This window comes from Lynx rufus, unplaced genomic scaffold (assembly GCF_022079265.1).
Source record: "Lynx rufus isolate CCGP_SWC_20201006 ecotype Redwood Valley unplaced genomic scaffold, mLynRuf1.p SCAF_23, whole genome shotgun sequence".
In the NCBI taxonomy this organism is placed as follows: domain Eukaryota; kingdom Metazoa; phylum Chordata; class Mammalia; order Carnivora; family Felidae; genus Lynx; species Lynx rufus.
Genome location: NW_025814838.1, coordinates 3,354,173 through 3,369,608, shown reverse-complemented (window position 1 = coordinate 3,369,608; position 15,436 = coordinate 3,354,173). Strand labels below are relative to the sequence as shown.

The window sequence follows — 15,436 nt, the reverse complement described above, 5'->3', positions numbered from 1 at the left end:
AGCCGGAACGCTAGCCACTCGCGTCCTCTGCCACCAGGCCAGGGCATCGGAGCTTCATCACGTAGGTCCGGGGGCTCGAGTCGAGTGGGACCCCGTCAGAATATGCACGGAGCGGGGGAGGCGTTGGCGGGCAGGGGGTCGGGCACACGCTGACTCCTGCAGGAGGGGGTGTGCGGTCGGGGTACAGCACTGGGCACGGAGGGCAGAGGCGAAGATGAGCTATTTAGGATGTGAAATCGAGGGCTCTGTGGGGACTGCTTGCTCCCCTGTCTGGCGTCGTTAACAGTTACTTGCCAAATTCTGCAGATGAATTAATACCAAATGGCAAAGGTATCGAGGCATAAACTAGGGCTGCCACCGTACCGTGTCTGGCTCACTGGCTGTCCGTGAGGAACGGCGGGGGCTTGGCCGCGTCACCGACACCCCTCCCCACCCGAAGGGCGGCCGTGTGGCTCCAGCGCCTTACCCATGACGGCCAGCCGGCCCCCCGCTTCTGCTCCAAGCCGCTGTTGACGAGCAGAGGCCCGTCTGTAACGTAGGGATTCTGAAGTTAGGGACGAGGACTTGGGCGTTAAAACACGGTACGGACGCCCGGCCACCTGCAGCGGACGTCCCTTGTTTGGTGGCATGACGGCAAAAGATAAAACCTTCGCGTGCTCTCCGGGCAAGGCTCCCGGGCTGCCGGCAGCACCAGCCAGGCTAGCAGAGGGCTGCTTCAGCCCCGAGGAACATGGGCGAAGGTCCACTGGGAATAAGAGTGCTCGCCGGCTGCTGGCACCACCGAGGAGGGGCAGGCACGAGGCCGCGTCACCCACCCATCCACCCGAGACACAGGGACCTGCTCGGGACCCGGTCCCACACAGGCACTCATTGTCTCCGGCCGGATGGGGCCCGCCCTGGTGGTCACGAGGGCCCGGGGGGTCTGGAGAGGAGGGCAACAGTGCAGGTAGTGACGAGTGCCATGAAGGAAACAGAACAGGGTGACGGGGACACGATTTACCGTAGACACGTGAATAAGCCAGAATGACCGGGACACCCAAACTGGCAGTGAGGTTTGAGGGGGACCTCCCCGCAGCAGGTGCAGCAGCCCTGGGGCAGGAAGGCCCAGCCCTTGGGGGAGAGGAAGGAGCCGTGCAGGCGGAGCAGAGGGAACTGGGCGGCCGGAGGGGGCCCGGTGCAGCCAGCACTGGGACGGACAAGGGCGCCGGGCCAGGGAGACAGGTCTGCGTGCTGTTGTGTGACAGGGGCCGGAAGGGGAGGCCCCGGGAAGCGGGACAGCCGTGAGCATCACCGGTCCAGTGACCGAGCGAGAGGTGTCGGCAGGGAGCTGAGTGAAGACGGCTGTGCAGGGAGGCGGGCAACGGCCCGATGTCCAAAACCTGGAGCACCAGGCAGGGTCTTGAGAATTGTGCGTGAGGGTTTTGGTAGGAGTCTTCGGGAAGTTCACGTTGGAATCCATGCAGGGGAGACCAGAAGCTGGGGGGGGGGGGGGGGGAATGTCCCCAGGACCCGGTGCCCAGGGCTTCCTGACAGCTGGGACTTGTCTGCACCTGTGTGCGATGACCCTGCCCTTCCTCGCGGGCCAAAGCACCTGGCCAGGTAGGCAGGCAGCGGGCTGTCCGAACTGCCCAGCCCTTCCAGGCCCCCGGTTCCAAGGTCGGTCTTTCCTCCGCTGGTTTTCCTGCCTTCTGGTCATCTCCACAAGCTTCCTCGTACGTCCCAAGAAATACCTTCTCTGGGTAAGTCGGTGGGGACGCTCTCCGTTACCTGCCTGACGCTCCCGAACCCCCCAGGCGGGCTCTCAGTTAAGGGGGAGCCCAGGAAGGGAAGGGCCACGACCCGCACAACCACAGACTGAGGCCGCAGCCACGACTCCTTAGCAACTTTTATTCCAGACCTGCTAACGAGCGAACACGAAGCAGCCAGGGGACTCGGTGCGACGGGAGACGCTGACGCTTCTCTTCCGAACAGGGCCTGCCAGCTAGTGCTGCCTGGACCGCGAGGGCTTTTTGTTCGCCTTGGAGGTCCCGGCCTCCCGCTCCTTGTCGGGGTTGAAGACTTCTGTACACGGAAGAGGCCGGAAGATACCGTGAGCGGCAGGGCACGTGGTGGCCTCGGCACGCCCTGCTGACCGGGCACCGCCTTCACCTCCCACCCGCATGCAGCTGCTGGGGGCGGGGCCGGGGGTGGGGGTGTCTCGTCTAGACCAGACCCTCATGAGCCTCATGAGCCAGGGGGTTTCCGCTGCGTTCTGAGGGCCCCTGCAGGCGTGTGCGAACACAGGCGTCTGCTTACTGCGGGAGCGGCTTCCCCTGGAGGGCCGGGGACCCGCGGACAGACCCACACGGGCGGAGCCCTCACCTGAGGGCTCCCCGTCCCCGGGTGTCCCCCACCCGCCCTGCCCCCGAGCGCCTGAGGGACGCGAACCTGGTATCTCGTGGGGCCAGTAGTCGTTACAGTGGGGGCAGCGCGGCTCCGGGGCGGACTGGAAATACTTGGCGACGCACGGCAGGTGCATCCTGATGCCGCAGGTCTCGCAGCTTTGCCCCTGAAACCAGAAGGGCGAGGGCTGAGCGGCTGCGCGCGCCTCCACGGGCACGCGCCTCCAGGCGCGCGTGCCTCCGGCGATCAGCGGGCAGGACGGCCGGCAGGCTCCGGAGTGCGGTCTTTCGGGCCACAGACGGGTGACGATGACCCCGAGGCCCTCAGCGCGAGGGCTTCTAGGAACTTTTATTAGAGAGTCCCACGCACGCACGCACACAGAGGGCGCTCAGGATGCTACAGGCCGGAGCGCGGCAGCACGGCCAGGCCGCCTCGGAAACGAGGGGTCCCGGTGCACGCGGCCCTCACGCCTCCGGCTTTTTGGACGTGGGTCGGAGGCTTTATGAAAACACGTGGGGGGAGAGGGGGGCGCCCGGGTGGCTCAGTCGGTTAGGTGACCGCCTCTCGGTTTCGGCTCAGGGCTCGAGCTCACGGTTCGTGGGTTCAAGCCCCACGTCGGGCTCTGTGCCGATGGCCTGGAGCCTGCTTGGGATTCTCGCTCTCCCTCCCTCTCTGCCCCTCCGCCTTGCATCTCTCTCGCTCTCGAAATAAAACTATAAAACTTAAAAAAAAAAAACAGCCGTGGGGCGCCTGGGTGGCGCAGTCGGTTAAGCGTCCGACTTCAGCCAGGTCACGTTCTCGCGGTCCGTGAGTTCGAGCCCCACGTCAGGCTCTGGGCTGATGGCTCGGAGCCTGGAGCCTGTTTCCGATTCTGTGTCTCCCTCTCTCTCTGCCCCTCCCCCGTTCATGCTCTGTCTCTCTCTGTCCCAAAAATAAATAAATAAACGTTGAAAAAAAAAAAAAAAAAAACAGCCGTGTACTCTGTTCCAGAAATTTCGGCCCAGGGAAATAATCACCAGGCGGCCCAGGGTACAGGTGCACAGAGGCTCACGGGAGCGGAGCTGATGACTGTAGAGAGAGACCCGGGCGGGGAGGAGCCCCGAACGTGCCCCGCCAGGCGGGCAGCGCGACACAGAACAGTGCCCGACGCGGCGGGACGCTGGCCACGCCACTGCCAGGCCACGCGGGCTACGCCAGGCTCCTGAGAGCCCTTCCAGGGGAAAACAAGCGCGTCCCAGGACTGGAACCGGGGGACCCGGGGCGAGAGGAGGCAAGGCGGGCGCTGTCGTGGTGGCCCCAGACCCTTCAGATGCCCTGGGTCTGCTCGTGCGGGGGCGGGGCCCGCGGGTACCTGGATGAGGAGGCCGTGGCAGATGTTGCAGGTCTTCACGGCGTCGGGGTACGTCTCCCGGATGTACTGCTCCATCTCGAGGATGGCCCGGCTGTGCAGCGTGAACTCCCCTTCTTTCTGCAGGCACGGCGGGGGGCGGTGAGCTCTCGAGCCCCTTCCCCTCCCGGCGGTCCCGCAGCCCCGCGGGGCCGGCGAGCTCACGGGGCCGGGTGCCCCTCGCACTGCCGGCATCCTCCTGCCCCGCCGACGGCCGTCCGCGCCGGCCCCTCGGCAGAGCCTCAGGCGTGGAAGGACTTGGGCCAAGACCCAAAAGGGACCCGAGGAGGGTTCCCGGAACCCGTGCCTCAACGGGCGTGGATCCCGAGTCCGCGGGTGGCCCCCTCCCACGGTGAGGACACGGGGCGGAGAGGGGAGGGAGGCAGTCTCCCCACGGGGCGAACTCGGCACCACCCCTGCCCCGGTGCTCGTCCCCCCCTCCATCCCCGGGCCCCCTTTCCCCCACACAGCCTGTAGCTCGCATTGTTCCCTCAGGTGGGGCAAAGCCGTTCTGCAACCCCCTTTCCTTTCCATCTGTAACTCGCCCGCAGGGAGCTGCCTGACCAGCTCCCTCCCCAGACTGTGGGGCCGTGACTGCCACACCAGGCCCGGTTCTGCTCTTGTGGGGACGTGCTCGTGTGCCCTGCGCCTTGGGGCTAGGTGCTTGGTGGTCCCGTGATAAGCCTCAGAGGGAAGACGAAGTCGACCCTGCGTGGAGACCACGGAGGATTGCTCTGGGCCCCAGTGAAAAGTTCGAGTTCACAGTCGGGCCCAAGACACGTTTACTCAACATCTACCCCGTGCCTGAAACCGTGCCCGGTGCTTATTGTTCGTGACCCTACTCGGTCCTCGGGCCCGTCACAGGGAGGGGCAGGGGCAGGTGAGGTGCCCCGCCACCCCCCCCCCCAACACACACACACAAAGACCAAGACTCCTGAGATCTCCCAGGCCTCGCCTCACCACTACAATCTGAGCTCAGGCCTCGCATTGGCCGGGTCCCTGCTACATGCAGACGTGTGGCTGTCAGCACACCCATGCTTCGAGGATCCGTGGTTTAGCTGGGCCACCTCAGGACCTCCCCCAGACCCCCGACCACCCGCCTCCGGCCCCTGCCATCGCGACAGGGTAACTCGCGGGGCCAAAGCAGGTGCACGGGGGCTACTGGAACGGCTCGGGGTGGAACACCAGGTGATTCCAGCGTGTTTCTTCACGAAGGTCAATTACCGACTCCTCTTCGTCTGAGGAGCAAGCATTTCTTGGTATAGTTTTTGGCAAGTTTTACGTAAATTCTGTCCCTCTGGTACGTCCCCTACCTATGTGGCCATCCCCTCAGCAAGAGTTTATAGCGCGCCTACAGGTGCAACAAGGCACAGTGAACAAGTCGTGGATGCCAGCCTCTGTCCTTAAACACGTGCGGTCTGACCCAGCTCAGCCAGTTATCACCCGAGCCGCCCGAGAATGTTCCGTACTGCCAGACGCCCCCAAGGGGAAGGAAACCCGTGACAAAGCAATCGGTAGGGAGCTGCAGTCACCCAGACGAGGGCCGGGTGCAGGACGCCAGCCAGACCACGGAGCTGCGGTTTGTTCAGCTAAAACCAAAGCAGAGGGGCTCTCCGTCTCCGCGGGGCAGCGGGGGACCCGTGGCCATGGCACCGGCACCCCCGCCCTGGCGCCCCTGTCCGCAGCTCTGTGGCCCGTCCGGCCTCCCCTCCGGTCAGGAAAGCACCTCGGGAGCCGAGCACTCGTGCACTCAGTGATCGGCGGCACTCGGTACAGGACGGCCGCCCCGTCAGAGGGCAACGGCCCAGAGCGCCGCAGCTCCGGCCACTGGAGGCGGGCCCTCCCTGGAAAGGAACGATCGCGTCGGCCACGAGCAGTGGTCCCCGGCCACGGTCTGGCCGCCGAGCGAGGAAGCCGAAGGCTGACCCGAGCGCACCGTGCGCGGGCACAGTCCGCGGCGAGCGAGAGCTGCGTCCGTCTGGCTCGGGTTTCCGGGCGAAAGTCTCGCCTTGTGTGGGAAAGCACGGAGACGTCTGCCCCGCTCGGTCAGCAGAAGCGGACGTGGGGGGTCTCGAACCGCGAGCGTGCAGGGCGGTCTGGTCCCTTCCTGGGCGCCGCGGCTCCTCTCCGGCAGTTCACCCACACGTCCTCCCTGCTCCGGCAGGCCACCGGCCCCCTGAGAGGACTCGAGGGCGCTAGCCCCGAATAACGAACACCGACGATAACAACCACAGATAACCTTGACGGTGGCAGCAGCTGCTCTGGGACCCCGGCACCAGGCTCTGGCCATCTGCCGTCCCATCCCCGCCCCGAGGGGACACTCCTCCTCCCCTCCTACAGGAGAGGGGCTCCAGGCCACCTCACCGGGTCCCAGGCCCAACGCCAGAGCGGCGCCCTCACCCACGGTGCACACGGACCCGCCTCTGCGGACCGGGGGCTCGAGCCCGGGTGGCGCGTGCTCTGCGCTTCCGGCCGGGCCTCCTGGACACGTGACGTGAGTGAGCGGGAGGCCCCGAGCCCTTCTCGTACCGTCACGGTGGGCGTTAAGGCAGACGAGGGGCCCGAGAGGGCCCGGCTCAGCGGACCACCGGATACGATACGGTTCGGGGGGAGAATTTGCTATCTGGTCTGAACGGCGAGCCGGGCTGGGGAAGCCGCTGGACACTGTACCTCGATCAGCCATTTGTTTTGTACAAACTTCTGCAGCACCTGCTCTGCTTCCTTCTTCCTCATCTTCTTGCCTTTAAGTTGATCGACCAGGTTCAAAATATTTGTGGAGGACGCAAAGCCAGTCTCCGAATCAATAATCAGTTCCAACTGGAAGAAACAGCAGGTACCACGTTCATCTATTAAATCGGCAAAAACGACGTTTAAGCAGTAACACCGATCCTGGCAGGGGCGCCGCGAAACTACCGATCACGGGCAGAGCTGAGCCCTGGAACAATCCTTCAGGAAGACAGTCTAGTAGCGAACATCAACAGCCGTGACCATGGTCAGTCCCTCTGTCTCAACGGTCACCCTGTGACACCATGCCAGATGGATGACCCTCAGGCCCCCGGATCCGGAATCGGCCCCCTTGCCCCCACCTCCCCGAAGGCAGAGAAGCCGAGGGATGAACGAGTGGATGACGAGGCGGCACCCGTCTACTCAAACGCGGGCAGGAGAGCGGGGGCGAGGGGCTGGCTGGAGGCAGGGAGGGCGGGAAAGCAAAGCCCGGGCGAGCCGCAGAGACGCCGGGGCCGGGCCAGGAGGGGCTGCCGGGCACCGCCCCCGAGACTGCTCACGGCGGGGCGGGGCGGGGCCACCAGGAAGACAGGCTTTCCGCACGCGCAGGAGCGTCTGCCTTCACAGCCGGGTCCTCGACCTCGGCTGCCGACTGCCGTCAGAGGGGGCTGGAAAGGGAGGCTTCTAGGACCCGTCACCGGAGACCCGGATCCGCCAGATGTGGACGAGACCGGATGTCTCGACGCTCCTACCTCCCGGTTCCTGGAACGCGGCCCGGGCTGAGAAGCACCGCCTTGACCCGGCGCTCAGCCGGGTGAGTGACAAGAAGGCTGAGGGAAGAGCCCTGAAGCCGGGGAGGCAGAGCAGTGCCTCTCCGATGCGGACAGGAAGCGTTCCACGGGGTGCCCTTGTTAACACGCACGGCCACGGGCCGCGGTCCGGGCGGGGACCGGGATCCGGCCTTGCCAGCGAGCTCCCTGGCGCCTCGGCCGCTGCCGCCGGGGATCTGGGCGGCGCGGCGAGCACCAGGCGGGAACGCCGGTCCGCCTGCACCACACACCCAGACGCCCGGTGCTCCACCGACCGGGGTTCACAGCTCCCTCCCAGGCAGCCACGGCACCCTCCCGAGCCGGCGCCCGGAGGCGATGCGCTGGGCAGGGACCCCGCAGATGGCCGTCTGGGGCCGCGGCGGTGACCCTCTACGATGGCAGTTTCCGTTTCTAACGCTGAAGACAAGTTTCCCGTCGCAAGCCTGGCCAATAAACAACCATACTGTACTTACAGCCTTTCTAAACAGATCCAGCTCGTTCTCTGCAAAATCCGAGGCCATTTTGGAAACCGGAGTCGTTGCAAGATTCACCTAAAAGACAGGTCAGCGTGACGGTCAGGCGGCGCCCTTCACTGGCCGGCTCGCCCAGCCCCCTCCTCTGTCCAGTCCCTGAGTGCCGGGGTGCGGGCACTGTCGGCCACGGGGCCCGGATTTGTGACCAGTCGCATGTTACAGACTTGGGTGTCCAGCTCGGAATCCCCGACTCTCGGAGATTTCCAGAGGCGGTGCGGGAGCTTCCGAAATCAGACACATTTGGGGAACTCGTCTGCATGCTTAACGGAGCTTCAAATGCAAAAGGCGCTGCGAAGTCTGCTGCGTTTCCGCAGTTACTCAGCTCCACGACCCTTCTCCCCTGGAACAGTGTGGAACCCCTGGCTACGGCCCCTCTCTGGGTGGGCCTGGCGGGGGGGGGGGGGGCGGGGGGGGGGGCCGCGTCTCCTCCAATGGTCTAAGGTGCTCAGTTCTGCCCCACCTGTGCTTCTGTGCTTCCCCTTGCTCTCTGGCGGGGGGCTTCCTGGAACCCGAATGGCTCAGTCCCCAGGCCCCCCCCCCCAGTTTCTCTTCTCACAGCCTCTGTGTCTTATTCCAAATGACAAACCGCTTTCCTCCTTTAATCCTAGTGTTCCATACATTTGGGATGACTTCTTACATCCAACTGTCGACAGACAAAACAAAGCCAAACGCGTGCTGCAGTGTCTCAGGCAGGGGCAGGGAGGTGAGCACTGACGTGACAGCCCCCGACCCTGATCACTGCAGAGGATCCGTACAGTGGCACCAGTGACCCGGAACCGGGGCTGGAGGGGGAGGCGGGGCCAGGCTGTGTCCGTGTCCCGGGCTCCAGGGCTGCCGGGGCAGGGGCACCCCCACTCCCGCAATTCCTCACGGGAGCCACGAGAGGGCGCCGGCGTGCACTCACCAGCGCGTAAACGGGTCTCCCGTCGTCCTCGGTGGCCCCTTTCTTAATCTCAATATACAACGACTCCAAGACGCTGTTAATGTTGTTGATGAAGTCCTCCAGCTCCTCCACGGCGGCAGTGCCTGGAGAGAAACGGGATGGCGTCAAGAAAGTGTGGCCATCTTACCCACTCCGTCGACCCCAGCGCAGGCCAGCCAAGCCAGAGGCAGGCGAGGGCCCAGCCGGCTTGGGTGGATGCCAGTCTGTGTGGCCCCTTCCTCCCTGAGTGTGCAGACGGGGAGGGCGCTGTGTGTAGGAAGGGCCGGGAAACGGCGTCCGAGCCTGCCGCGCTCTCCCTGTCCTCGCTGGGAGCCCCCGGCCTGCCGCCCCCTATTCCCTGCTCCGCGCCCCTCCCCACGCGGAGCCTGTGCCCGCACGGCCTCACGTGTGCCGGGTCCGTCTCTATCCCATCTTCCCTTTATCCGCCATCCGGACGCGTACCGAACGCTCCCATGCCAGGCCCCACGTGCTGGGCCCGGGGACAGCGGGCAGCAGTGAAGACCTACGACAAGCAGGGCGAGGGCAGCAGCTCACACTGAGCACCACCCCTGGCCCCCGGTGAGAGGCAGGTGCTAGCGGCCTCCCCTAACTCGGTGACCAGGCCAAGGGGCAGAGGAGGGCGGGCTCGCTGGCTCCGGCCCCTTCCCGGCTCCGTGTGCTGTCCCGCCTCCACGCTGCCCAGTCCCCCGGCCCGGGGCCACCAGCCCACGGAGGAGGTGTACGGATAGAGCCCGGGTCTGCAGTGAGTGGAGGGAAGAGGCCTGGGGTCCACCAGGCTGCAGGGATGGCGGGAGCCCTGGCCCAGGGCCCCGGAGACCAGGGCAACGTGTCACCTTCCCCTGCGGGCCACAGGCAGCCCTTCAGAGTGGGAAGCAGAAAAAGGACGTAGTCGGCTTTGCGTCTTGGAATTACCCTTCTGTGTACTGTGATCCTTTTTCTAAACAAGAAGTATTTATTACTGTTTTCATTTATTAAAGTAACTTCAACAGATTTATGAGAAGGAGCCATCATAAAAACAGACAATATGATACCACTTACCTTAGAAACGACAATGAAACCAATGAAACAACACTGCAGGAGAAAGGCCTGGAAAGACACCCACTAGGCTGATGACTAAAGCCACCGTCAGGAGGGAGACACAGAGGAGGGGATCATCCCAAGGCACTTGAGCTTTACCTGTATCAGGCTTCCTACAGAGAGAGAGATTTCTAAGCCCATGGTTAAAGCTGACAAAATAGCAGGTCACGCTGGTGGCAGTGAAGGTCACAGCCACGTGGGCCACGTAAAGGAGACAGTTCTGACACAGGTACGAGGGGACACTGGGGGGCCCACGGAAGCTAATGACAAAGACCATGACATAACATTAATATGCAAATCTCAGCAGGCCTCAAAGCTTCCTTTTTAAGTAAACGTGTTTAAATAACAAGTCAGTATTGTTACTGATACCGGGTGGTACAGTATCCACAGGTGGTACAGGGACACGAACTGTGAGGACAGCGGGACAATAGAATTTGGTCACAGCTGCTGGAAAGCCTGTGATCAGAGCCTGGACAGCGTTTCCTCCCTCCGGGCCTTTGCTCACCCCCTCCTTTCTGGAAGGCCTCTTCCTCCTCAGCCCCCGTTTCTGCCTACTCTTTACGGAAGCCAGCTCAAACAGGACTTTTTTCCACGAAATGTCCTCTGCGGCCCCCGGTGCACAGTGGCCTCGCCTTTCTTCCTCTTCCACACCAAGCGTGAGGGCCTAGAAGCCCTTTCTGCCACAGAGCCTCGCCCCCCGCCTGCCCGCCCAGGAGCCTGGCTGCGTGGTGACCAGGCACTCGGGAGCCACCCCTCACCGACAGGGCAAGTGACAGGGCTCTTCCCCGGGCAGGAGCCACTCGGTCCACCCAATATGACACAATGGCAAGTCCCACCTCCCTCTGAAAGTGACACTGCACATTTTCCACTGGAAAGGCCACTCCTGGGTGTCGTTCAGAAAAAATGTACCCTGTGGGCAGATCACAAACACTCCAATACGTCGGAGTTTCCAGATACCCTGTGTGCGTGGAGGGTATGAACCGCTCAGCCCTTTCCCCTCTCCCACCCTCCTGTGCCGTGCTGTCCAGCCTCGGTTTTCAGAACCGTGAACATTTTCACTGGATTTTCATTTAACAACAACACCAACAACAACCACTTCCTACTGCCGTGCTCACTGCAGAAACCAACCACCTGCTCCACGGCTCACGTTCTCTCCCCTCTTACCCTCCCTGACCACACGGCTTCCTACGTCAAGGCCACGTCCGTGTCCCTGTCTGCTGCTGACACTGTGCGTGTTTCTCAGGCCCTGTGCCATGCCGTCTCCCTCTTGGTCATCCCCTAAGAATAAACTTCTCGTGTTCAGTAACACTGCTCCTGGATTTGAGTTTTAGGGGACAAGTCCTGCCTTACCTTTCTGGGGGACCCCAGCTGAGTCCCCCCCTTTCTCTCATCACCCCCTGCACCTCACCTCCAGCTTCACATGTGTCTAGAACACACCCCCAAACCCTCCGTATAGCGCCAGCCCTCACTCCACCCGCCCCCCGCCCCCACACACACACTGCCCCCGGGGTCCCGGTCATGTCCCCTCCCATCCCCTCCCGTGCAGGCCTCCTCAAGCACTGCCTTCCCTGATCCCTTGGCTCCAGCTACAAATCTGCCCACCCCAGATTTGGTAACTACCAGAGTCACCTGGTAATTTTCAGCTGCCAACAGCAATTTCCATCCCTAACCAGACCCCGGCTTTTTTTTTTTTTTTTTTTTTTTTTAACTGTCTTTCCCCTCTATGTGTGATTTTGGAAGGAGAATAATTCCAGGAACCCATATCCAGAGAACCAGGAGGCAGGAAGATGAGGGGGCCAGATCGGAGGTCAGCCAGGTGTGGGCCAGTCTAGGAAGCAACAAGAGGAGGGCCACCGGGGGGCTCCAGCTCAGCCCTGAGAGGGAGGAAGCACAGAGAAGCGAGGAAGGCTTTGGCCGTAAGGTCGTCCTGTGTCCTCGTGCCCCTGGGGTCCTGCCCATTCCCCAGCCTGGCCCCTAGCTGTCAACCAGTCCTTGTGTGTCCCTTTCCCACCAGCCTCCCAACACGGTTCTTTTAAAGTTGGCCAGAACCGGGATCGATCACTTGCTGCCAAGATCCCTGACATGCACGTCAAGGGTGCCCACCAGACGGGAGCTTCTGGACCTCGGGTCTTATGGTGAGCTGTTCTCACTGCTGTGCCCCCACTCCCCGCCCTGTCCCCAAGGCCCCTGTGGAGCAGCTATGTTCTGTAGACCCGTGTGAACACGCTGGGCCAAATGACCGTCAGAGGGTCCCTTTGGCCCTGGAGCCTGAGTCCGGGGTCATGATAAAGGGCATGAGATAAAAGACAAAATCACACACTTCTTGGTTCTACGACTGACGGGCTTCAGAAAATTCATAACATCAGTCCTCCCTTCAGGATCCCGAGCCAACTGAGAAAAGAGGCAGGCTCGAGCTAAGTTTCCAAGTCACTGTCTTTGCGGGTTGAGCTGAGTCAGAGCCTGGGTCCCTCAACACCACCGACCCGCCATCAGCACCACGGGACGACCAGCTCCAAGAAGTGACGAGCCCGGCCCCGGCCCCACCCTGCTGTCTCCTCTGGGAGCGGGAGACACCCAAACCAGGATGCTCAGCACCACGTCTGAACCGAGCCAAGGTCTATGGATCTTACGTCACCCCCCGCCCCGGGTCCTCTCTACGTGGGAGCAGGCTGTACCAGGGCCTCCCCCGTGGGCTACGGCAAAACTGGGCCGCACACGGCGAGCCTACGCTTGTGTGGCTGGAATTCACCTTAATGCGTGCTGGGCGCCACTCAGGAGCCTGCTCCCTTCAGCACCGTGAGAACAGACCCATAATGCGAGCCGTTAGTATCATCTGTCTCTACAAGAGGCTTGGGGAGGGTTCAGTCACTTACCCAGAGTTCCCACGGCTTAGATGGGGCACCCGGGCCTGCCCGACACCACTTCCCAAGCTCCTGGGCATGAAGCCACAGGCCCCCTGGAGAGCAGAGCGAGTGTTCTCTGGGAACACACGCTCTGCCATGTTGCGGGGTTGACAGCCCAAGGCCCAGGAAGAGGACAGAACAGCTCCTTCTTTAGCAGGAAATGCCCTTCCGATGGGACAATTTATAAAAGGGGACTCAGGTACGCCTGGGTGGCTCAGTCAATTAAGCATCCGACTCTTAATTTCGACTCAGGTCGCGATCTCGAAGTTCCATGAACTCGAGCCCCGTGTCGGGCTCTGCGCTGACAGCGCGGAACCCGCTTGGGATTCTCTCTCTCTCCCTGCCCCTCCCCTGCTTGCACTGTCTCTGCCTCTCAAAATAGACTAATAAACTTAAAACACAGGCGGGGGTGGGGGGACTCAGGGCAGTCCACAGGCTGGGGCAGCACCAACCAAAGAGGACACCATCCCTCTGACAAGCGAGGCTGCTTCACTCGGAGGCTGTTTTCCTCTGACCACTTCTATATATACTATTTCCTTTTCTTTCAAAATTCAGTTTTAGTTTAACCAACAAACCCCTGCCTGCTAAGCTGGGTCCTTGTTTCCCAGCAGGCTACTGGAACCCAGGGCACACCACACACTTGGGCGGCGGGCGGGCGAGCGGGCGGTCAGGAAGTCTGCTGCCCTAACTTCTGAGCCACAAACAGTTTTGTTCCAAACTAGGCACTATAGATAGAAAACACTATTTTTAGGTAGAGGAAATAACAGCCTAAAATTAAAGACCCCAAGGGACGGAACCACTTGCAGGCCAACCCGCCCCGTGACAGGCCTCTCGTCTGATGGGCCGGCCGGGTGGCCCCCCTGAGCACGGAGCTGAGGATGGGGCGCAGAGCAGCCCCCCGCCCCCGGGGCCGGGAAAGGCTGGCAGGCAGGGACACGGGGTGGCGGCAGTGGGAGAGTGGGGGCGGGGGGGGGCACGTCTCAGCCCGTGACCTTCACATCCACCGGCCTGGGGAGAAATGGCTCCCCGGACAGTGGGATACGTGGGAGAGAGCTGGGAACCGACAACGAGACCGCTCCCCAAGTCTGGCTGGTTAACGGTGCTGAGAAGAGCAGGGGGAAGAAGCTGTCTTTCATGTGGCAGATACATTAGATAAGTCGCTCTCTGTATCTGTGCACCATTTCACTCGGTGCCCCCCGGTTCCTCTCCCTTGTGATCTCCGCAGAGCCTCACGAACAACCACCCGGGGAGCCAGGACGCAGCACGGTCTGCACGTCGGTGGACACCGAGGGTCACAGAGCGTAAGGGCTTACCCGAGATCACAGGACCCGTAAGTGACACGGTGCAGACGGGAAATCAGATGTCTGGCCTTTAGTTTGGCACAGCGACAAATGGCCTCGAGCATTCATTAAAACAAAGAAAAAATGTTGCTTAGCTACACAGCGATGTCTGAGAATTACTTCAGAATAACAAGGGTTAAGGAGGTAGGAGGTAAGCAGATAAAACAGAATTAGTCATGAGTTGCCACCGTGGCGGGGCGATGGACGGGCCTCACTGTATTCTTTGACTTTTCTGTGTGACTTTTCCCATTTAAGGGTAAAAAAATACCTCAGTGCTCAACAGTATCACTCGATGCCTTCACCCTCAGGTTTCTGGATCGAAAAAGAGAAACGGGGCAGTGCCCTCTGACAAGGTAGATTCGCTCAGAGCTCTGATGGTTCGGGGTGAAGAGGCTTTTAGTAACGGACAGTTTTTAAATCTCAGAGATCTGTCTGCAAGTCCACAGAGACTCTATTTGCTGTGTTTTGTTTTTTAAATCAACAGATTATTTTAGTTAGAAAGCCTGCTCTGGGGCCTCGCTTCAAATAACAGCGCATAAAACTTGTTTTACACTGTTTGGCACAGTTCCCGCGTTTCGGCCACAGGCACCAAGCGTTCCAAGACCCACGACGACACCGCGGCCGGTGGTGACGGGGACGTGCGCCTACCGTGTCCGTCTGTGCGGTAAACCCACCTATCGGCCAGCCCCCTCACCAGGGGTGTGTTGGTCAGTGCTGCGGTCGGCAACAGAACAGTGCCGCCTCCTCAGGACGGTGCCGAGCCGGGCAGCGTCCTGAATTACGTGACTCATCACAGAAAACTAAGCCGCCTGCAGCAGGACCTCACTACCGATTCCATTCGTGCGCATGTCACTTCGTCCCCGCCCTTGACAACAGGTGGGCCATCTGCCACTGGGACCGGCGGTGGCCCCCCCACTCCCCCCACCAGGGATCCCCAAGGAACTGATGCAGGGGCTCCGCGGGGGGTGGCCGCCCACCCCCTAAAACCAGAGCGGCTGTGCCTCATTCCGGGTGTGCAGGCTTCCTCCTCCCCAGCCTTCATCTGAGCACAGCCTGCTGCTCCTGACAGAACCAGACGCCCGCGGACGCCAGGCAGAAGCACAGACGTGGACAAGCGCGGGCGCAGCGGGTGAAGTGGGGAACGCGCGTCCCCCGAGAGGAGCGGGACTTCCTCTGTTCCTGCCACAGACCCGGTCTTTGGATTTTTGTGACAAGTCTCTCTGTCAGTGTTTGTTTTTTAACGTGGGAATTAATTTTTTTTTTTAATTTTTTTTTTTTTCAACGTTTATTTATTTTTTTGGGACAGAGAGAGACAGAGCATGAACGGGGGAGGGGCAG

At 61.7% G+C, this 15,436-nt stretch overlaps 1 protein-coding gene across 8 annotated transcripts in view; it reads right to left on the bottom strand.

Moving 5' to 3' along the window:
• Positions 1 to 1,873: 1,873 nt before the first annotated feature.
• NSMCE1 (NSE1 homolog, SMC5-SMC6 complex component) overlaps positions 1,874 to 15,436 on the bottom strand; it is a 31,957-nt gene continuing 18,394 nt past the window's right edge. The window contains exons 1-8 of one of the 8 annotated variants that reach the window (XM_047087796.1): positions 9,955 to 10,088; positions 9,817 to 9,864; positions 9,220 to 9,280; positions 8,740 to 8,861; positions 7,776 to 7,853; positions 6,440 to 6,586; positions 3,734 to 3,850; positions 1,874 to 2,548 (exon numbers count right to left, since the gene is read on the bottom strand). In XM_047087796.1, the coding sequence (XP_046943752.1) occupies positions 1,982 to 2,548; positions 3,734 to 3,850; positions 6,440 to 6,586; positions 7,776 to 7,853; positions 8,740 to 8,861; positions 9,220 to 9,280; positions 9,817 to 9,864; positions 9,955 to 9,996 (1,182 nt within the window). In that variant the 5' untranslated portion in view covers positions 9,997 to 10,088 and the 3' untranslated portion in view covers positions 1,874 to 1,981. The other 7 variants (XM_047087797.1, XM_047087801.1, XM_047087795.1 and 4 more) reach the window with 7 other exon arrangements.